Below are 23,143 nucleotides of genomic sequence, written 5' to 3' on the forward strand. Positions count from 1 at the left end.
AGTTTCTAACCTCTGGAATGTCAAGTATGAGGAAAGATTGAGAAGATGCAACTTGCAGAGTCTGGTGGTAGGAGGAAGAGAGGAGATATGATAGAGACCTACAAGTTATTAAGGGGTTGGATCAGTGCTGGAGAGGTTCTACAGAAAATAGTGGGAGATCATGGGAGAACCAGAGGTCATCCCTGGAAACTGTATAAAGAGGGTGTGAGTATGGGAGTGAGAAGCAGGTTTTTTTTCATGCAGAGTTGTGAATGATTGGAATGCCTTGCCTGAGAGGGTGGTGTCTGCAGAGAATTTAAGTGTGTTTAAAGCACGGTATGATGAGCTGTGTGTTTGTTAAAAGGACCTCCTAGATGAGTCTTTGACTCCATGGATGTCTTGGGTAATAATAATAACACTAATAATAATAAATTAAAAACAATTTTACCTATGTTCCTTTTTTTATTTGAAGCACCTATTTATATTATACTTTTTCAGAACTTGGTTGACTATTATGCTAGAAGGGGCATCAAAATCTTTGAGGCCTTGAGGTGGGGCACGATCCAAAAAAAGTGAACTAGTGGTGTAGATGATGATGGTAGTAGCTGTTCAGTGTAGTAGTTGGGGGATTAAGTGGTGGAGACGGTGAGTTGCAGAGTAGGTGCCCTCCCTCAATGAGTCTTTGGCCTCCTTGGAAGTGTCACGAAATAATAATAAAAAATAATAAAAATAATTTTGTTGAGTTCTTCCTGCACTCTATATAATATCAACTTTTATGGAATGTTGACAGATGTTATCGCAAAGTGTCAAAACCTATACATACTTTCCTTTGCTCTTGTGACGTTTTAAGTGAATGTACTGTGTAACTGACCATTTCATTAACCTCACTGTTAAATGAGTCTTACAATGGGGAAGGATCCTTAAGAGTGAAAGGAGAGTAAGATACTGTCATTGTATAAAGGTGGTGGTGTTAGAATGGGGATAACAAACTATAAGCCAGTTGGCATTTCTTCTGTAGTTAAGATTCTGGAGAAATTATTAAGAATTTATGTACAGAGTTGGGCAGATGGGGATAATATTATTTATGTAGGCCACCATGGATTTGTTAACGGGTGCTCTTGTTATAGTAACTTGTGGCCTTTTACAGACAAAGGCAGTAAGGCTTACACTTTTTTGGATTTTGCAAAGGCATTTGTGAGGATACCACATGACAAGTTGGTTTTTAAGTTGCAGCATATGGGTTTCGATATCAGGTTAGAGATTGGATTGATAACTGACTTTCTGATTGATATCAGAGAGTTGGATATGGGGAAGCAGTGTTATGGAGCAGGAAGGTTACAAGTGGAATTCCACAGGGTTCAGTATACTAGACTGATATTTTTCAGTATTGTCTCAGTACTGGGGTCAGTACTAGAATAATTAGTGTTCACTCTTTGTGTCAATGATATTGTCACTGGACTACAGAGAGCTGTTCCATTGTTTGCAGATGATGTGAAGCTTGGGAGAGTCATTAGTAAAAGTTGATGTTTTGGATCTTTAAAGTTTTTCTGATGATAATATACTCTGCAACTTTTCTTCTGTGGAATTATTATTATTATTATTGTTCCGGGCAGCTCCAAGGAGTCGACAGACTCATCGAGGGAGGCCCTAACATCATGTCAAGAACAACTATTCGACATTCACACAGTATCTATCATACCTTGCCTTGAACTCATTCACGGTCGTAGCACCCACAACAGACTCTGGAAGCTTATTCCACTCATTCACTACTCTCCAAGTAAAAAACCTAGCTCTAACACCCTTGTCAGCCACGCTCTTGCCCAGCTTCCATTCATGGCCCCTAGTCCTCCCACCACCAGTCATATTTTCAAAAATACCTTCTGGATCAATCTTATAGAAACCCTTCAGTAATTTGAATGTCTCAATCATATCACCCCTCCTTCGCCTATTGACCAATTTCTGCAACCCACAAATCTTCAACCTATTCTCATAAGGTTCATTCCACAGACCTGCTATCATCTTGGTCACTTGTCTCTGGATCCTCTCCACTTCCTCCCCATCACGAAGAAACCCTGGTGCCCATAACTGGGCACAGTAGTCCAGATGGGATCTTATCAAGGCTCGATACAGAGGAACAACTTGTTTGTCTCTGCATGTTAAAGTATTTTTCAGAAGCCAAGTGATTTGGTGAGCTGTTTTAGTCACTTTTGCAATGTGGCCTCTAAACTTCAATTCCCTATCTACCAACACTCCTAAATCTCGTGCCTCATCAATCTCCTGGAGTACGGTTCCACCAATGCGATATACTGCTGCTATTCTTTTCACCCCAAAGTGCATAACCTTACACTTTGGCACATTAAATTGACATCCATTTTTCCTAGCCCAGTCCTCCAAACTATCCAAATCATCCTGTAAAATTTTGACATCCTGTGCACTCATAATTTTTTTTGTGTGTGTTTTTTATTAGAAAATTGGTTTTATAGTATATTAGAATGATTTTCGTGTTTTTAGAGTATTTTGTGCGTCTTTATAACATATTTTATTGGGGCTGTCGCCGCTAGAGCGATTCGTAGTGTGTAGTGTTCGTGAAAGCTCCGGATAAGATAAGTATTATTTTCAGTTATCGTTGATAAATTTATTTAATATTGCGTAGTTTTGTTTGCCTTGCGTCTCTTAGTGCATCTTTTGGTGTGTTATAATTTATAATTTGATAAAATATGTTGCAAGTAAGTATGGCTCCAGTATGAAGGAAAATGGCGGCCAGTAATGATGGTTCGCCATCTTTATCAAAGAACAGTAGTATAAAAGAGATGATTCAGTGTACTAGCTGCAAAATGTATGCATTGCGGAGTGCAGTCAGAGTGTGATTAGAAATGTGTGTAGAAATTGTAGGAAGAATGAGAAATTGAAGAGTATTTCGGATCGTGAGTGTGATATTTTTGTCAACCTTCACAATGAAGAAAATAGGGATATGACAAGAAACGGCGAGGTTGTACCAGAGAATTGTGAGAGTGTGAATGTAGAAAGTGTGAATGATAGTATTAATGGTTTTAATGAGTATAAAAAAGATGAGATAGATGCAATGAGTGAGATCGCAATGTTGAATGGTGCGATACAAAGGGCAAAACAGCAGCTAGAGTGTATGAGCGAAAGTCGACTGAATGAACCAGCCAATAATAAAAAGTATGACAGAAAAATAGATGTATGAGTGTGAACATGAACAAAATGAAGGATAGAGTGCTGTATGGAGACTCGTTAGTACGAGGTGTGATAGTAGAGGATTTGACAAAATTGTACCAACCTGGTGCGACTATAAAGGATGTAACTGAGTCTATTAGAGAGCAGAAGAAAAGGGTGAAAGAAATGATTGTTGTGGCAGGTACGAATGATTTGAAGGGAGACAAAATGGAAATGATAGAAGACCTGAATGAATTGTTTGAGGTAGCAAAAGAAAAGAGTGAGAGAGTTAGAATGATTAGTCTTTTGCCACGGTATGACAGTGAAATATTTAAAAGGAGGGCCATAATTGCGAATGACTTTATGCGTGGGTTATGTGTGACGAGTGGTGTGGAATTTGTGGACGTGTGGAGTGAGTTCGATGGGCGAAAGGATCTATATAAGATGGATGGCTTGCATTTGAATGGTTACGGTGTAAGAAGACTTGAGAAAGTGTTGCTGAATGTGGTGGATGTGCAAATTCAAGGAAACTAGATTTATTAATGGGGGGGGAGGAGATATACAGTCCTTAGGGAGGCAGTTGAATGTAAGAATGAATATAATATGCCCGAGCAAATAAGGACGACAAATCAGAATGGGATAGTTAATATAAGGCATCAAGGTAGGGTTGGGGCTAATGGGGGTTTTAAATTCATGTACACTAATGCTAGGAGTATTAGGAACAAGAAGGAAGAGTTTTTGGCCATGGTTGGCACATCCAGACCACAGGTTATTGGTATTAGTGAAACATGGCTGACTGTAGATGATATAGCTAGTGGGATTGAATGTGATGGGTATAGTGTGCTCAGGAATGACAGGGAGAATAAAATGGAGGGGGGTGGGAGTATTGTTGATGATAGCTGATGAGCTGCAGCCAAGGAGAATAGAAGTTGAATTGCAGGATTGAGAAAAGAGCACATTTGAGCCCATTTGGTGTGAGATTGTGGCTAGCAGAACTAAATATACAATTGGGTGCTGCTATTGACCAGGTGATGGAAAGGATGGTGGTGACAGTATGCACAAGCAAATAGAAGAAATGAGTGGAAGGAGGGCGATTATTATGGGAGATTTCAACTATGGTCGCATTGATTGGAGTGAGGAGAGGACACACGGGAGGAAGGAATTGGATTTTATGCGGTTATTGAGGGATAACTATCTGTGACAGCATGTAATGGAAAATACTAGGGGTCAGAGAGTGCTTGACCTAGTAATTACATCTGAGGATTTGGCTGTAACAAATATGACCACATTGCCACCAATCGGTGAGAGTGATCATAGGGTCTTGACTTGGGAGGTGGCTAAAGTGTAGAATTTTCAATTAAGAGCTTAGGAGTTTGATTGGTTCAGTGCCATGGCATGGACAACTGCAAGGACTAGAAGTTGATAGTGCATGGGAGGCAGTTAAGAAGTGTTTGCATGAAGCAATGGCTGACTGTATACCTAGAGTCCAAATAATAAATCAAGTAGGGGTTAAATGGATGAATAACACCATTAAGCTTGAGCTGCAAAAAAAGAAACAACTATGGAGGGAATTTAAGGAGAAAGGTGACCGGCAGGCACACGAACAGTATAAAGCGCAGGCCAGAAGGGTAACGAGTGTGGTAAGAAAAGCGAAAAAGGATTACGAAAGAACATTGGCCATGCAGGCTAAAGAGAATCCTAAACAGTTTTTTAGATATGTAGCAAGTAAAAGGAAAAATGTACATGGCAGATTGATTTTAAAGAATGCCGATGGTAGGGAGGTAACTGAATCAGTTGATATAGTTGAGTTACCGAGTGAGCACTCTGCAAGAATATATCATCCAGGTGGTGACATTGCAGAAACGAATTGAAAAGCAGTGGTCCAAGAATAGAGCCCTGTGGCACTCCACTAGTCACAAGCCGTCTTTTAGACTCCACTCCTGAATAAACCACTCTCTGGTATCTCTCCTTCAACCACATTCCTATCCATCTCACCAACTATCCCCATATCTATCCCCATCTGCTCCAGTTTACTGATTAGGGTTCTGTGTGGTATCCTATCAAAAGCCTTGGCAAGGTCCAGTAGTATTACTGTAAACCCATTACCCCTATCCAGTTCAGCCGTTATGTGTTATAGAACGTGAGCAAGTTACTGAGGCATGATCTACCCTTCACAAAACCATGTTGTCACCCATACAATATCCCATTTTCATCTATCCAATCCTGTATTCTTTTCTTGACTAATTTCTCTAAGACCTTGACAATGATTCCTGATATGCTAATCGGTTGGTAATTTACAACAGCAGTCTTGGAACCACCTTTATGCAGTGGAACTATTTTCCCCTCTTTCCACCTGCTCGGGACTAACCCAGACCCAAGACTCAAATTAAACAAAATGGCCAAGGGTACTGACAATTCTTTACCTGCTTCTTGTACAACACGAGCTGGTATACCATCTAATCCCACAGATGTATTGACATTGAGGTTATGCAATAGACTACTCACCTCCACTTCATTCACCACAATTCCCGTATAATCTACTGGTACATTCGTTTCTGCAATGTCACCACCTGAATGATATAATCTTGCAAAGTGCTCACTCAGTAACTCAACTATATCAACTGATTCAGTTACCTCCCTACCATCGGCATTCTTTAAAATCATTCTGCCATGTACATTTTTCCTTTTACTTGCTACATATCTAAAAAACTGTTTAGGATTCTCTTTAGCCTGCATGGCCAATGCTCTTTCGTATTCCTTTTTTGCTTTTTTTACCACACTCGTTACCCTTCTGGCCTGCGCTTTATACCGTTCGTGTGCCTGCCAGTCACCTTTCTCCTTAAAATCCCTCCATAGTTGTTTCTTTTTTTGCAGCTCAAGCTTAATGGTGTTATTCATCCATTTAACCCCTAGTTGATTTATTATTCGGACTCTAGGTATACAGTCAGCTATTGCTTCATGCAAACACTTCTTAACTACCTCCCATGCACTATCGACTTCTAGTCCTTGCAGTTGTACATGCCATGGCACTGAACCAATCAAACTCCTAAGCTTGTCATACTTCCCAGCCCGATAATTCCACATGTACCCTGTCTTTATTGAAAATTCTACACATTTGGTAGAATAACAACATTTGGTCACAAACCCGACTTCTTTTCAAAAAAAAAAAAAAAATCTCAGACCAGTCTTAAACAACATCAGATTTCCCTTCTCAAGTTTCACATTCTCTTATGGCACAAACATATAATATCTGTAACTTTAGCATCTAAAAAACTTACATTCAGCCTTGATGTTAATTTCCTCAGGTGTTAAATTTGTATAAACTTCAAATCTGCCCTCAGTAGAATACTGTTCTCACATCTGTGGATGGTACTCCAAAACCTTTTCTAAGTCTCCTCAGTACTATAAAGAAAAGGGTAGTTTGTCTAATTGATGACTTTCTCTTTTCAACCTCAGTTTATTTTCTATCACGAGATCTGTTTCTGTATACATCCACTTGGATCCAAGGGATTGTAGTCAAAGTATTTATCCAAATAATGATGTGTTTTACTAGCCAGCCTGGTTGGCCAAGTGGATAGTGTATCCGCTCTCCAGCCAAAAGGCTGCTGTTCAAATCCTGCCATGGGCATGGATGTTTGTGATTGTCTGTAGAAATACCAGTGGTAGTCGGTGATAGATGGCATTGGTGTAGTAGCTGTCAGTTGGTGATTGAATGGTGGAGACAGAATTGTAGAGCAGGCACCCTCCCTCGATTAGTCCTTGGACTCTTTGGAGGTGTCAAATAATAATATACTTCGATAGGTGCTGCTCAGCTGAAGTGTTATTCCTTATCCAAGCTCTATCCTTTAAATTATTGATATATGAATGACAGCTGATCACCTCCCATATAACTTCAGACCTATCAAACCATCTTCTTATTGGTGGGTCTGAAATTCATACGAGTATGAGTAATGATCACACTCATCCTCATAGCTGCCATGCTGTACCTCCATTCTCTCTCTCTCTCTCTCTCTCTCTCTATCTAACAGATTGCAACTTGCAACTGTTCTAAAACATTAATAGTATTCCTTACTCTCTATCATATATTCATGGTACAATGCACTATAGATACTGCAGTTTCTTGCATGTAGGCTTAATACATAGAAAAAATAGGAGGGCTAAGAAATTGAAAATAACCCAAGGGAGGGGGGGGACACAATAAATAAGGGAATCGTTTACCCAATAAATAATAATAATTACATATTTTGATATTTGGAATATTTTTTAAATTATAATAAATTTGGTTTAATCCTTTATCCAAGCGTGAGCAAACAATGTTTGCACCTGAAAGTATCTACAGGATTGGGGTAAGTTGGACAACATCAGGCAACTCGTTGCAAAGGTGGAGCAAGCTAACATCACTCCTATCTCAGTATCTCCCATAATGCAAAACACATCTCCTTGTGAAGACTAGTTTCAACCCTTATTGAGGTCTCTTCAGTGGGAGCCAGGCCCTAGTGGAGATATATGAATGACATATATCATTCATATATGTTATCTCATTCATATATGTACCAGGCAGAAGCATTAGCAAGGTCATCTCTACCTATAGGAGTTGCCAAACGATGTGCCACCTTTTTATTAAATTACTCTGTATTTAGAGAAAGATGTTAAAAGTTTATTTTTCACTTGGTTAGACTATAATAAATTTAGTTTAATCCTTTATCCAAGTGTGAGCAAACAAAGTTTGCACCTGAAAAGTATCTTCAGGACTAGGGTAAGTTGGTACAACACTGGGCAACTCGTTGCAAAGGTGGAGCAAGTTAACATCACTCCTATCTCAGTATCTCCCATAATGCAAAACACATCTCTTGCAGATATGTATAATGTTATGCATTAAGGCAAGGGCCACTACCCAGACTAGTTTCGACCTTTATTGAGGTCTCTTCAGTGGAAGCCAGGTCCTAGTGGAGATACCAGGCAGAAGCATTAGCAAGGTCATCTCTACCTATAGGAGTTGCAGTGTTGTACAAACTCACCTCAGTCCTCAAGATACTTTCAGGCACAAACTTTGTTTGCTCACACTTGGATAAAAGATTAAACTAAATTTATTATAGTCTAACCAAGTGAAAAATAAACTTTCAACATTTTTTAAATTACTTTTCCTTTTTTTTTGTTTTTTGTTTTTGTATTTTCTGTAAAGTTTATGATAGTATGTGAATAGCATGAACGTCTACACATAAGCTCTATACTTTTAATTGCAGGTTGTATGAACAAAATGGTGCAATCACCATATATCTAGTTAATTTGCACAATATTACAGTCCAAATAAAAGTTACTGGTTTTTTAAATTCAACAATTCACCAGTATTTGTTACATCCTCTTGGATCCAAGGGATTGCAGTCAAAGTAAGTATGATGTATTTATCCAAATGATGATGTGTTTTACTAGCTGATAATTTTTGGTTTCAATGGATATGTCAATAATCAAAGAATTTATTCTAAATTCTTTGATTATTGATTTTTATTATTGAATTTTCCAGGAAAAATATTTATAATTCATTTGTTATCACAGATCACACAACTAATAACTTGTTTTTTTTTATCAAAATATGTAATATTTCATATATTATTATTATTATTATTCGTAACACCTCCAAGGAGTCCAAAGCCTCATCGCGGGAGCCACCTACTGTACAACTCTCCATCTCCACCACTACCAAACCTCTACTACCAATCAACTACATCAGCACCATCTACCGCCCACCGCCACCACAACAAGTATTTTTTGTCTGTAAATTGTGTGTGTTCTGAAGGGCTGATTTGTCTGTATGCGGGATGAAAAACCCAAGTTTCTGGGAGAAAAAACCCTGCTACCTCCGTATGAGATCAGTTAACTCACCTTCAATTGAAAAAGTCCATATAAAGATTTCTCTTGTCACAATGGGAATCGAACTCAGGCCTTTTCCAATCGAAGGGAGCAATGTACTGTCGTTCTTCCAATTGCACTACGGAGGTGCTTAATATATAGATGATGGTGGTAGCTGAGGTTCGCTGTAGTTGGTGGATTGAGTGGTGGAAATGAGAGTTGTAGAGTAGGTGCCCTCCCTCGATGAGTCTTCAGACTCCTTGGAGGTGTCACGTAATAATAATAATAATAGAGCTAAGAAAATCTTGTTTTATTACCTTGTTTTATTATCATTTTATTTGTGGATGGTACTCCAAAAATATATAACATTATATATATATATATAGAATTACAGTATTTTAGATAGTTATATTTTATAAATAAGAACTTCTTTTCATAAGTAATTGGTCAGCTTTGTTTTGCGTTACATTTCATAATTATGAATACATGTGTCCTGCTGGAGTTTGTGTGTGTGTGTGTGGTATAATTGCTTGGTATTATTTTATTTAGCACTTTGTTCAAATATAAATTTAAATTTATATTTGATTTAAATTTAAATTTATGCTATAGAATCTCCTTCTCCTTTACCAACTACTTTTATTCCCCATAATTTTCTGATTAATGTTGAAAATATCTAGTCATAAAACCATTGCCTTTTGATAGAATGTGCTGCAGAACTGCAAGCCCTGCTGACTTTTCGGTGAGTGTCTGGCTATGGGATAGATGCCCAAGAGTGGAAGAAGGATATGATAGTGCCATTACATAAATGTGATGGTAGAATGTGTCAAACTATAGACTAGTTTGTATTTCTTTTGTAGTTGTTATGATTATAGAGAAATTAATGAGAGATCACATACATTGGGCAGATAAGGGTTATGTTATTTGTGAGGGTCAGCATGGATTTGTTAAGGGCCACCCTTGTTTTAGTAATCTGATTGCCTTTTATACTAAAGTAATAAGTGGTTGATGAGGAAATGGCATGCTCTATAATTTTTTTTTAGATTTTACAATGGCATTTGACAAGGTGCCAGAAGATAAGTTGATATTTAAGTTACAGCATATCAGTTTAAATGTCAGGTTAGTGAATTGGATTGAGGATTGGCCATCTGATAGCTATCAGAGAGTTGTATACAAGAGAGATATCAAGTAAGCAGAAGGTAACAAGTGGGGTTTCACAGAGCTCGGTACTTGGACCTGTATTGCTTAACCTGTGTATTAACTGTATTGCCAATGGATTGTAGGGGAGGGGATATTCAGTTGTTTGCAGGAGGATTTGAATAAAGCTAAACAAATGGACAAATGAATGGTGGTTCAGTTCCAATGTTAGACTGCATACAATGTTGATCGAACTGCACTAGAGGAAGTGGAGGAGGCAAGAAATATTGGGGTAATGATTGATAGAAATTTTAAGCTTAGAGGACATATTGCAAAGGTGGTGAAGGTAACTCAGAGGATTATCAATACTGAGAAAGACACTGATCTACAGAGATAGAAGCGTGATGATTCCATTTTATAAAGCCCTGATTAGAATACATCTGGATTATTGTGCTCATGGTCACTGGAATTTGAAGAGGATAAATTAACCTTGGAAACGTTGAAAAGGTGGATAACAAAAATGATATCAGGACTCTACAGTGAGGTATGAGGATAGGCTGAGGGCATATGAACTGCAAAGTTTGGTAGATAGAAGAAAGAGAGGTGATATGATTGAGACATTTAAACTGTTGAGAGGTAATTACAGGATTGACACTGTGGAGTTCTTTCAAATGATGGAACAAGGGGAAGGAATGGGGGCAAGGGGCCATCTCTGGAAGTAGTCATGAGCAAGAGGGTTTTTTTTTTTTTTTGAGTGGAGTGGCTTTTTTTTACAAGGAGGTTGGTTGGAAACCATGGAATGCATTGCCTGATAGGGTAGTGAGAGCAAAAATGGTGAATTTTATTAAGGAGTAGTATGATAGGCTTTGTATTGTCTAGGATGTTCCTTCCATGTTGAGTGCTGTGACTTCATGGAGGCCATGAATAATAATAATATCATGAGCTTGTTTGTTCCAGTTGGAAAAGTTTCTCATTTCTCATTTGTTATTCACTACTGTTTCATTCAGTACTTTTTTTTTTGTCAGACCCAAACACAAAACATAGTATAGTATATAGCACATCTGTGTGTGCATAACTAACATTCTGAGAATAGCCATGAGATGCCCATGTTGCTTAGTAAATATTGCTGCAATCTGGAACATGTCACAGTAGAATTATTATTATTATTCACGCATCCATGGAGTCAAAATACTCATCGTGGGAGGTCCTTCCTCTAGAAAACACTAAAGTCTATCATACCGCTCCTTGAACTCATTCACCGTTCATACTCTCACCACTCTATCAGGCCATGCATTCCAGGGTTCAGCTATCCTCCATGCAAAGAAACCACTCCTCACCCTCTTGCTCACAGCTTCCTTTCGTAACTTCTAGGGATGGCCCCTTGTCCTCACTCCTTCCTCCTGTTCCACCAAGCGAAAGAACTCCCCAGTGTCAACCCTGTAACTACCTCCCAACAATTTAAAAGGCTCAATCACATCATCTCTCCTTCTTCTATCTACCAAACTCTGCAATCCACATTCCCTCATCCGATCCTCATAAGTAACATTGTACAGTCCTGAAACTATCTTTCTTATCTGCCTCTGTACCCTTTCCACAACTGATTTATCCAGTTCAAATCCTGGGGACCAAATTTAAGAACAGTATTCCAAGTGTGATCTGATCAGGGTTTTATACAGTGGAATGACAACTCTTTTATCTCTGCAGGTCAATGACCTTCTCAATGTTGCAGCAATCCTCTGGGTTACATTCATCAGCCTCAGATCTCTTGCCTTCCCTACTTCCTCCAACAGAGTATGCTGCCTCCCATTGATGTATCTCAAACTTCAACATTAAACTGACATTCCCCCATTCATTTGCCCAACTGTTCAGTTTATGCAGGACTGCCACATCTGCACTATTACTGATAACCCTTCCTATCTTCACATCATCTGCAAACAATTGAATATCCTCCTGCAATCCACTGACAATTGATATAAAGCAAAACAAACCAAACATTGATATAAAGGTTAAACAATACATGTCCCAGTACTGAGCCCTGTGGGGCCCCACTTGTAACCTTCTGCTGCCTTCAGTTTGCCCCACCATACACAACGCTCTGATACCTATCAGATAGCAACTCCTGAATCCAGTAGACTAAAGCCATGTGCTGCAACTTAAATATCAGCTTATCATGTAGCACCCTGTCAAATGCCTTTGCAAAATAAAAAAAAAAAAAAAAAAAAAAAGGCAGAATATGCCTTTCCCTCATCAACCACGCCTGTCACTTTATTATAGAAGGCAATCATATTACTAAAGAAGAGCATCCCTTAACGAATCCATGTTGACACTCACAGATAACATTACCCTCATCTTCCCAATGCTGTATATGGTCCCTCACTAATTTCTCCAAGATCTTAAGAACTATTGATGAAACACAAACTGGTCTATAATTTAACACTTCCAGTTTGCTATTGCCCTTATGCAGTGCCACTATCTTACCCTCTTTCCATTCCTTAGGTACCTTTCCTGTAGCAAGACTTTCATTGAAGAGCCAGATCAAGGGAGTTGTCAGTTCTTTATCACATTCTCTCAAAACCTGTGGCAAAATTCCATCTATTCCCACAACTTTATTGAGATTTAGAGTACTCAGTATTTGAAACACACTCTCCTCTTTCACCTCTAAACCTCGAACCTGCCCTGTTCCTCTAGTATTAAAACCTACTTCTCCAGGATGAAACACTCCATAAAATATTCATTGAACATGTCCTCTGCATCAATAACTCTATTTCCATTTTTATTCCACAATGTCATACTTTCTCAATAATTTCTCCTCCAACTGGCCACATAGCTAAAAAATTCCCTAGGATTTTCTTTGGATCTTATGGCCAGTCTCTTCTCATATTCCAGTTTCACCTTCCTTACCATACTAGTCACTCTCCTGGCCTGAGTCTTATATTCTTCATGCATCTGCTCTACACCCCCTCTCCTTGTATCTCTTCCATTACCTCTTTTTCACCTGCAGTTCCTGTTTGATATTGTTTGTCATCCACTTTACACCAAATTGTGTCCTCTCCTTCAATCATGGAATACAGCTTAGTATTGCTGTTAACAAATATTCCTTCACAATTTCCTAAGCACTAATGATATCTTGCCCTTCTAATTCCTCCCTCCATGCAACCGTCCCCAAGTTGATATCTAAGACTATTATAATCACCTACCTTATAATTCCACATACATTCCCTTCTCTTTGATACTCCTGCATGTCTATTCATCTTCCAAGTCAAAACCACATGGTCACTCTCTCCAACTGGAGGAAGAGATGCCATCTCAGTTATAATCAGCTCTTCTAATGCTATGACCAAATCCAAAACTCTTGTATCTTGTATCCCTTCTTCTATTACATGTTGATCTGATCTGATTTTCCCTTTCAGTAGTTTCTGACTGTAGGTGACTTTGTAGGCATTGGCCACAAAGTACTCCTGGTAAGATTTTTACACAGTAGTTCACCATTGCTTTCCCCAATCCCCCAATTTTATCTGGGCTCAGGACCAGCATATGGCTGGGACGTATTCATGACTGTAATCCGTGTGTGTTCACAGGGCTGGTTTGCCTGTTCTGGAGGACGAAAAACCCGAGTTTCCAGTTGGAAAAAACCCTCTACTTCTGTACGAGACTGGCTAACTCACCTTTCGTCGAAAGAGACCAGATAAAGGTTCCTCACGTCACTGACGGAATTGAATCCAGGTCTTTCCAACCAATGGGCACGTCTATACTGACTGAGCTACGGAGGCTCTTATTACATGTTGCCTAAGGCATTTGTCCCTCAAGAATTCTAGAAATTCCATTCCCATATTACTACATGCATTTTCCTCTTCTTTTTATACTGCCATACTGAAAATCTCCCATAACAATCATTCTTCTTGAAGAAGTTTATCATTGTTGCAATATAATGTAGTTCATAGTTGCTTCCTGAAAAATGTTATCTAATTGTTTCGGATTTTCTTAAAACTTATACACATTCTTCTCAACGTAAATTATAATTTGACAAGAAATTATGTTCTTGTTTTAATCCCATATCCAAGTGCAAGGATAAATGTGAAGTAACTATTTTATTTGTATAGTGGCTGTTCACTTTACTTCCCATAATGCAAATTCATTGTGGAAAAGGTCATTACCTGAGCTGGTTGCAACCTTTATTGAGGTCTCAGCAGTGGGAACCAGACTCAATGTTAAATGAATGCAGAAATCCTATATTTTCCATTTTCAAGTAGAAAAAAGGTGTATTAACTTAAATACTCTTAAATTAATCATAAAATATTAATACTGAAATCACTTATGTTAAATACTTTATTTGTACAATTTTCAGGTAAGTTTCATAGCCTTGTCAATAGTTATAGGAAAACTCAATTTAATTGAAAGCATGTGATATTATGCCCTATAACTCAGGAGAATAGCTCTATCTGCATTAATAGACATTCAAAATAAATTACAATAAATTAATTTAGTTAATTATATTTAAATATAAGCAAAATTTATTTTCAATTAAGGAACACATGAATGATGAGTTCCCAAAATTGAGAAAGTTTTAGGCAATTGCTTTTTTTCAGGTTCAAGTTGTGAATTTGCACTTCACAGCTTTCTTTGTAGAGTCTTTCCAGAAGAAAGTAACTTTTGTGTAAAATTTTGCTTTTGTTCCACTGAATCCTGTGTTTTGTAGATAAAGCATGACTTGCTAAACCAGATTTGTTGGGTTCTTTAAGAGAAATGTATTCTTAATGTTCTTCAAAACGAATTTGTGTAGATTGACCTATTTGTTCATAATAACATAAGCCACAAGAGCAGGGGAATTCTATAAACTCCAGGATAAAATAGAGGCAGTTATTTGTCTTTTGGTGAGATAAGGAATGCATTAAGTTTGCGAACCGGATGGAAAGTGACTTGTATGTTAATCTTTCATAGTATACCCACGAGCTCTGAACACGATGCACTGTCGAAACGATTCGCACCCCTTTCTCCCACTCCTGATCTTATCCCATAATATCCTTCTCTTTCCTCAAAAATTTCTATGTTCACTCCCATCCCAAAATATTTTCTGCCCACTTTCAATAAATTAAAAAATATAAAAAAATGGGTTTTTCAAAAAAGTTCACATACCTCTTGCCTCACCAATAATTCTCCCACAATTCTCAAACCCCACTTTTCCGACCCCCTTCCACCCAGTCATACTTCCTTCTTTCAACAATGAATATACATTGCCATACACCAGGATGCCACTGAAAAAAGAAGACAGCTAGCAACATCCCACAGAGGTATGTCCAGTTTTTTCTGCCTATATATATTTTTTTCTTCCTATATATTCTTTATATACATCATTAATGCCCTAAAATTTGAGTAAAAAGCCAATGATATTATAAAAAATAAAGGAGTACTCCTAAACAAAAAATAGGATAAATAGCCATAAAAATAATAATCTTGCTATTTTTTCTGAAAGTTCCTTAACATGTGAAATACAAATTCTGGTAATTTCTTCTTGAGGAGGGTTAGGATGACGCCATAATGATCAATTATTTTTTTAATAGTTTTTTCATTAACAATAAATGTAGTTCTGATAATAAACAGTTCTTTGTTTAGAAGAGAAGCTGTAGAACAAATTTTATGGGTTCTGTCAACTAAGGATTTAATTACATCATATTTCTGACAAGGGTGATGATGAGAGTTAGAATGTATTTACTAGTATGAGTTGGTTTTCTATATATACTGAGAACTGTAAACTTCCATTTCATTGACACAGAACATCCAGAAAAAGAAGACTACTGTTGTTTTCTACTTCAAGGGTAAATTTGATTCTTGGGTTTACTGAATTAATATTTTCAAGAAATTCATGAAGATCAGACAAGGAGGAGTTCCATACAACAAACATCATCAACATATCTGTATCAAACTGATGGTTTGGGTGAAAAAACATTCAGAATATATTGTTCGAAACGTTCCATAAAGTAGAGTTGGGGAAAGAGGAAATCCCATTGCTGTTCCCTCTATCTGTTTGTTCTCATCCTGCTTTAATGACAAAGTTGAATAATTTTATATCAGGAGGAATGTCTTTATAAAGCAATTCAGTCATATCTGTCATTACATCAAAACTTACTAGATCTGTGGGTTTTAAGGATAATCCTGAAATTTTATTCTTAAAATCTATTGAATTTTTTATGAAGGAAGCAGAATTTCCAGTAAATGTAAAACGAAGATTAGATAAGTATTTTGAGACTTTATACATAGGACATACTATGAGTTCACAATAGGTCTCAACGGCACATATTCTTATGCAATTTAGGAAACCATATAGTCTAGGACAGTGTTTCTCAACCTGTGGTCCGCGACTATGGGACAGGTGGTCTGCAGGAAGACTTAAAAATTAATTAAATAAATATATATTTTTTAATTATCCAAACAAATTAAAATTGAATAAGTAAGTAAAAATTATGAAATCAAATGGAGACTTAAAAAACAACAACAAATAGCATCAGAATGTTCAAAGGTGGAAGCAATAAAACTATATTGTTGTTCACTTCACCCTTCTTTTATTACTCATCATTCTGCACTACTACAATAATTTGTAGCTGCAGAATAACGAATAATAAGAGAGGTGAAGTGCACAACAATATAGTTTTATTGCTTCTATCTTCCCTTGCTGTTTTGTCAAATTTGAAGTAAACATGTGTTATCCACATTTCAACCAATTGCTTGTTGTTTATTGATTTTTATTATTGAAGGTTTTACACCTTCAACCAAGGCCCAGTGTGTCTTCAGAAGTGCTAAAGTGATACTTGGACAAAGTGTGTCATGAGTTGACCCTAGTATTTGTATATTTTTTGGAAACGTTTTTTAATAATGGATAAGTGGCTTAGAACTAGGAGTTTGAAAAAAAAAAAGCAAATGAAACCATTGATGCTAACCCCAATTGTGATACACATGTTGTAACGGCGAATAAATCTGATATTATTAAAGTAGAAGAAAGAAACAGTTCAAAGCAAAAATACAGTAGGAAATATAACAGTTCATATTTGGAATTCGGGTTTAGCAAATTGAAAAAAAAGCCACTTTCAGCGACATTAAATCATGGGAAAGATGTAGTTTCGGCCGATTAATAGCAAGGCACTGGAAGCCTCTATCTCTTTAAGTTTGTGCATAGCAAAAACAGGGAAACCTCATTCTATCAGGGAAAATTTACTACTTCCGGCTATAAAAGATGTGGTAAAAACTATGTTTGGCAACACGTTACTAAAAGATGTTGATTTGACTTCTCTTTCAATGACTGTAGGTCGCAGAATTAATGATATGGCAGGTAACATAGAATCTCAGTTAATCGAAAGAGTTAAGAAGAGCCCTTATTATGCGTTACAAATAGATGAGACTACTGTTGTTACAAATGATGTGCAGTTAATATGTTACGTAAGATATGCGCATGATAACAACATTCGTGATATTCTGTTTTGTAGAACTTTGCCATCCCAAACAACTGTAGAAGAAATATTTCACACTCTCAATAATTACATAATACACCAAAGGATCCAATGGGAAAAATGTATAGGCTTCTGTTCGGATGTAGCTCGCTCCCTTATAGGCAGGCATAGTTGGGGGTTGTTTCTATGGTCATGGAAGTGGCTCTGGATATGAATCGGGTATATTGTTTCATACATAGGGAAAGGTTGGCCTCCAAAGGAATGCCACCAGAATTTAAAACTGTGATATACAATGCTGTAGAGCTAGTTAATTTTATTAAGGCTCAACCGTTAAATAACAGGTTATTTTCAGTACTCTGCGATGAAATGGGCATTGAACATATACAACTTTTGCTTCATTCTGAAATTCGCTGGCTTTCCAGAGGCAAAGTACTAACAAGATTATTTCATTTAAGGCACAAAGTTTTATTGTTTGTAAATGAACATAATTCTAATTTTGCATTGCTCCTTGTTGATGAAGCATTGTTATCAACACTATCCTATCTTTCAGACATTTTTTTTTGAAATTAAATGAACTAAATCTCTCCCTTCAGGGAAATTCTTTAACTGTTCTTGATGCCTACTACAAAATAAAGGCATTCGAGAAAAAAAAAACTGGCGTGGTGCATTAGTTATGTAAAAGACAGATGATTTGCACCTTTTTCATTATTGGAATCCTTTTTAGTGGAAAATGATCTTTTTGTTGATTCTGAGTTTCTAGAAAGGGTTTGTGACCACCTGAAACCTCTGAAACAGAATTCTAAAACATATTTTCCGAATAACTTTTATAAGAAATTGCTGAGTTTCAGGCTTATAGTCATGAGAATGACCTTTCGTTATCGAAAAAAGAAGAGTTTAATTGAGCTTTCAAGTGACACACATCACACACAGTGGGCTTAAAATGCAATTCCATGATCTTGGTTTGGCTCGATTCTGGATCTTGTCTTCAGTGAGAAGTGAATTTCTTGAATTATCTGAAGAAGCACTGAAAATCGTCATGCAGTGTTCTACAACCTATCTTTGTGAGAAAGGATTTTCATCGCTCCTTCAAATAAAAACAAAATACAGAAATCGTCTTAGTGTGTGTGCCAATCTTCGGCTGAAGTTGACCAATATTGAGCCAGATATCCAGCAACTCTGCAAAGGCCAAGAAGCTGAACTATCTCATTAAAAGTAAGTAGTAACAATTATATCATATTATTTATTTGGACTACAGTTTATGATTATTCTCATTACTGGTTTTGGAATTAATCCATTTCCAAAATCGGAGATGAAACAAAAGTTACGGAAAGTGATGTCACGGTGAGGCTCAGCTCTGCTGGCGAGGATAGCTGCCTGAGTCCCGTTTAGCGAAGTTCCGTATCTCATACATCTCTTGTGGGAATATTCTGCAATCGTATGGTCGATTGCGGGACAGCCAATCTGTCGCATGCAGACAGAAACATCCATAAGGTCATGGACTGTACAGAAACACACATCACAACATAATGAATACACACAGCACAGAGGATGGATATAAATATAACTGCCACAGGATTAATGAATCTACCAGATTTACAATGACAACTGCTGTGCCTTTGGATAAAACAGGACTGATATAATTAAAACCACCATCATAACACGATTAGTACAAATCACATGCATACAGTATATATACGGCATATGGTCGCTGGCGGGAAAATGTGCCCGACCACGTGGATGGCACTTTGCTACTGACATCATGGGTTGGATTGTTTATAAATATTGGGAAGGACCTCACATAACAGGATGTCTTAAATTTTTTTGCTGGTCATGAAAAACTCATCAGGGAAATAAGGTGATTCGTATCGGCCGGAAGTGTGTGTGTGTGGGGGGGACATTAATGACTTTGGGATGTTCTGAGTGAAATTTTTGGATATATGCAGGGGATGGTTTGGACAGGACAAGGGATGTCATCCATGATGGAATCCATGGATGTCAAGTTCGTATTCAGTATTATGATGAATGGAGTAAGATAAGAACAACATTTTTCTCTCATCTCACAATGCACTTAGCGGAACAGTTTACATGTCGCAGATCGAATCAGAGAGTTCGTGAAGATAAAAGTTGTTGTGGGGCTAGCTTCATGAGTGCAGGCAGATGAATGGGAATAACATATAAATAGATCAATGGGGATTAAAGATAAATGTCGTTATGGGCAGATGAATGAAGACACCTACAAAAAGAAGGCACAGCCATGGGCTCGCCATTATTCCCCCCTCCTCCCCATTGCTAACGTTTATATGGAACATTTTGAGCAGCATGCTTTAGATTCCTCTCCTTTAAAACCCACAGTCTGGCTTAGATACGTTGCCGATGTTTTCGTGATCTGGCCCCATGGCTGCCAGACACTAGACACATTCCTTAGCCACCTAAACAAACAACACAAACATACAGTTCACAATTGAGATTGAAAAACAGAACACACTTCTGTTTCTAGATACACTTGTCACACGTCTTTCTTCTAGCAATCTTTTCTTCACTGTTTACTGGAAACTGACACATACTGGCCAGTATATACACATAAACTCCTGCCACCACCCAACACAACAACTAGGTGTCATTTCTGGGTCTCTAAAAAACAGGGCTCTGAATATCTGCTCCAGTGAACATGCACTGAAAGATGAATTTAAAGTTATCAGCAATACTTTTCAAAAAAATGGGTACAGCCAAAATACTATTAACAAAATTCTCTACAAAATCTCAATAAAAAACAAAGACAAACCAGACTTACAATAAAACTATAACCATTCCTTTCATTAAAGGGACATCAGATAAAAATAAACAGAATACTACAAAAATACAACCTCAAGGCCATCTTTAAACCTCCTGTAAAATTAAAAAGCTTACTCAATTCATCCAAAGACCCACTCCCTCCGCTGGCCCATCCTGGAGTATACCGTATTTATTGCACCTGTAACATACCATATATAGGGGAAACAGGACGCACAATTCCCTCCCTGGAGTATACTGTATTTATTGCACCTGTAATATACTATATATAGGGGAAATAGGACACACAGTTCCTATCAGACAAAAGGAACATAAACGACAAATTAAATATAATAACTATGGTGAAGCTGGCCTTTCTGATCATGCCCTGAATACCTTACATAGAATTGACTGGAAAAAGCACGAGTTGTTTACATCACACCAAAACATGGTATGAACGCAAATTTAAGGAAGCCTGTGAGATTCTTATCAACCACCCCAATCTGAACAATAATGATGGTTTAAAAATCCATATGGAAAGCACATATTCTACCCATAGAACCTTCCTCTCTAAGAGTTAACTATAAACAGGACTGTAGATAAGCTAGAATCCTAAATCTAAAATAACAATTGTAATGTTAAAAATAGGACATCATTGTTACTGAAAGAAAACTATAAGAAAGAATGTTTTCTCATGTTATCTTAAATAGAATTTAGCTTGATGTAGTTTCTAAATAATTAATTAATTTATAATTTTTTTTTTCACTAGAGGTCATGCCAGTAGAATAACCAGTGATCAAATCATTGTTTCCTTAGCTTACTGTGTGCAATGTAACTCAGCTTGTTCTGTATATTTGTATATGCTCCAGATGATGATCTTAATATGAAGATCAAAACATCGGAAAATTAAAAGAGTTATTTATAACATGATTGTAAAGTCCATAATTTTTCAAATGAATACCTTTCTGGTCAGTTTAATGTAAGATGTTAAGATCATGATTCAAGAGGTCTACTTTACCAAAATTGTTAAATTTAATGTGTTGCTTGTGTTCTTCATGGACCAAAGGGAGGAGAATCTTTAGAGGAGTTGAATATGTTTTTTAATTTTACAGGTAGTTCAGAAGTAGCATTATGGTTGTAATGGTGTAGAATTCCATTTATTTTATCTGCTAACGATTAATATGTAGGATAGCTATGATTTTATTGTAATCTATACTATTTACAAAAGTTTTTTTATTGGTATCTTTAACGTATATTATTTGCATTTTTATGTGTACTTTTATGAAGAATTTTATTGATGGTATTATTATTTATGAATGTATTGCTGATAATTTGTAATTCTTGTCTAAGAGCTTGCTTACAGAACAAATTGTTATAGCTCTGTTTTTTAAGGGTGTTCATGATTCAAGTTTTTGTGAAGGGTGGTGGTAAGAGTTATCATGTATATATTGGCCAGTACGAGTAGGCTTGCAGTAGACAGCGGAGGATAGACTGCCTGAGGGAAGACATGTGACCAGTGTATCTAGAAAAGGAAATGAGTTTTGATTTTCAGTTTTTCAGTGGTATGGTAAATTGTTTATACTCATGTTGTTTATTCGGGTAACTGAACAAGGTGATTAAAGTTTGATGGCTGTGTGGCCAGATAACAAAAACATCATCAACATATCTAAGCCAAACTGTAGTGCAAAGGAACATGTTGTTCAAAAGATTCCATATAAAAGTTAGAATGGAAGGATGGGGATAGTGATAAGACCATGGCTGTACCTTCTCTTTGTGGGTAAAAATTATTTTGCCATATTATGTAACCAGAACGTAGTATGCAGACAAACAGATCCATAATATCAGATGGAAATTTGTTCTGTAAAAGAAGAATCATGTTGTCATTGATTGGAACATTTCTGAAAAGGGCAGAAGCATCAAACTGACTAATCAGTCATCTTTGCCAAGCATTATATTTTTAATTTTGTTTATAAAGTTCATGTGTTGTTTATATAGGAGAGGGAATGGCCTACCAACTACTTGAGTGTTGACATCTGGTGATTATTTTGGTTTATATTAAGTTAAAGTTTTTTTTTTTATAACACAGTAGTTGTTTCCATAATTTTCTAAAAATGGATGCTGATCATCATGTAATTATGGCAGAATGAATTCCACATTTATCAAGCTTACCATCTATAAATATGGATCATAAGTTAGGAATGAATAGTGTCAGTCATGTCAGAAATTAGATGAAAAGTCATTTCATTTTTGACATGTTGAAAGTTTTTTCACTTAGCTGTACTATAAATTAAAGATGCCAAGAAATTATATTCTTGGTTTCATCCTTTATCCAAGTGGAGGCAAACAAAGTTTGCAGATGATGAATACTGTATTCAGAGGATGACCAAGAAAAGCAGAGGAGGTGGCATTGAAGATAAGAAGTAACGATCAGCGAGGCATGTATTAGCATACAAGAACTGCTCAAATACCTACTTTAAAGACATACAAAGAATATTTTTGTTCCTAATCATATCCCTCCCCCCTCACTCATGCTTAAAATATATGCTCCTGAATTAATGCCTATCCTGTTCCATACCATCTACCCTACAACATGGAAACAAGTCTGTAATGCAACCCACCCAAAGAATGCAGATAAATGCCTGCTATCGAACTACTGTCCTGTTGCTTGTACAGGGTGACTCAGTTCTGTAAAGGTAACAAAAGTGAAGTATCTAAGGAATATTCCACGTTGTTGACATCTGCCTTGGCATATTTAGTTAATATGAATCTTACATTGGATCAAGCTTCAAAGGAGTGTA

The 23,143-nt window shown here is 37.0% G+C and overlaps 1 protein-coding gene across 1 annotated transcript in view; it reads left to right on the forward strand.

Moving 5' to 3' along the window:
* LOC150107287 (heparanase-like) overlaps positions 1 to 23,143 on the forward strand; it is a 321,370-nt gene that overhangs the window by 284,087 nt on the left and 14,140 nt on the right. The window contains exon 10 of the mRNA XM_090391135.1: positions 8,400 to 8,543. Coding sequence (XP_090247261.1) covers positions 8,400 to 8,543 — 144 coding nt within the window. The remainder of the gene's footprint in view (positions 1 to 8,399; positions 8,544 to 23,143) is intronic.

The sequence above is a fragment of the Typopeltis vanoorti genome, chromosome 4, assembly GCF_054136105.1.
Source record: "Typopeltis vanoorti isolate ZY-2024b chromosome 4, IOZ_Tvanoo_1.0, whole genome shotgun sequence".
Taxonomy (NCBI): Eukaryota; Metazoa; Arthropoda; class Arachnida; order Uropygi; family Thelyphonidae; genus Typopeltis; species Typopeltis vanoorti.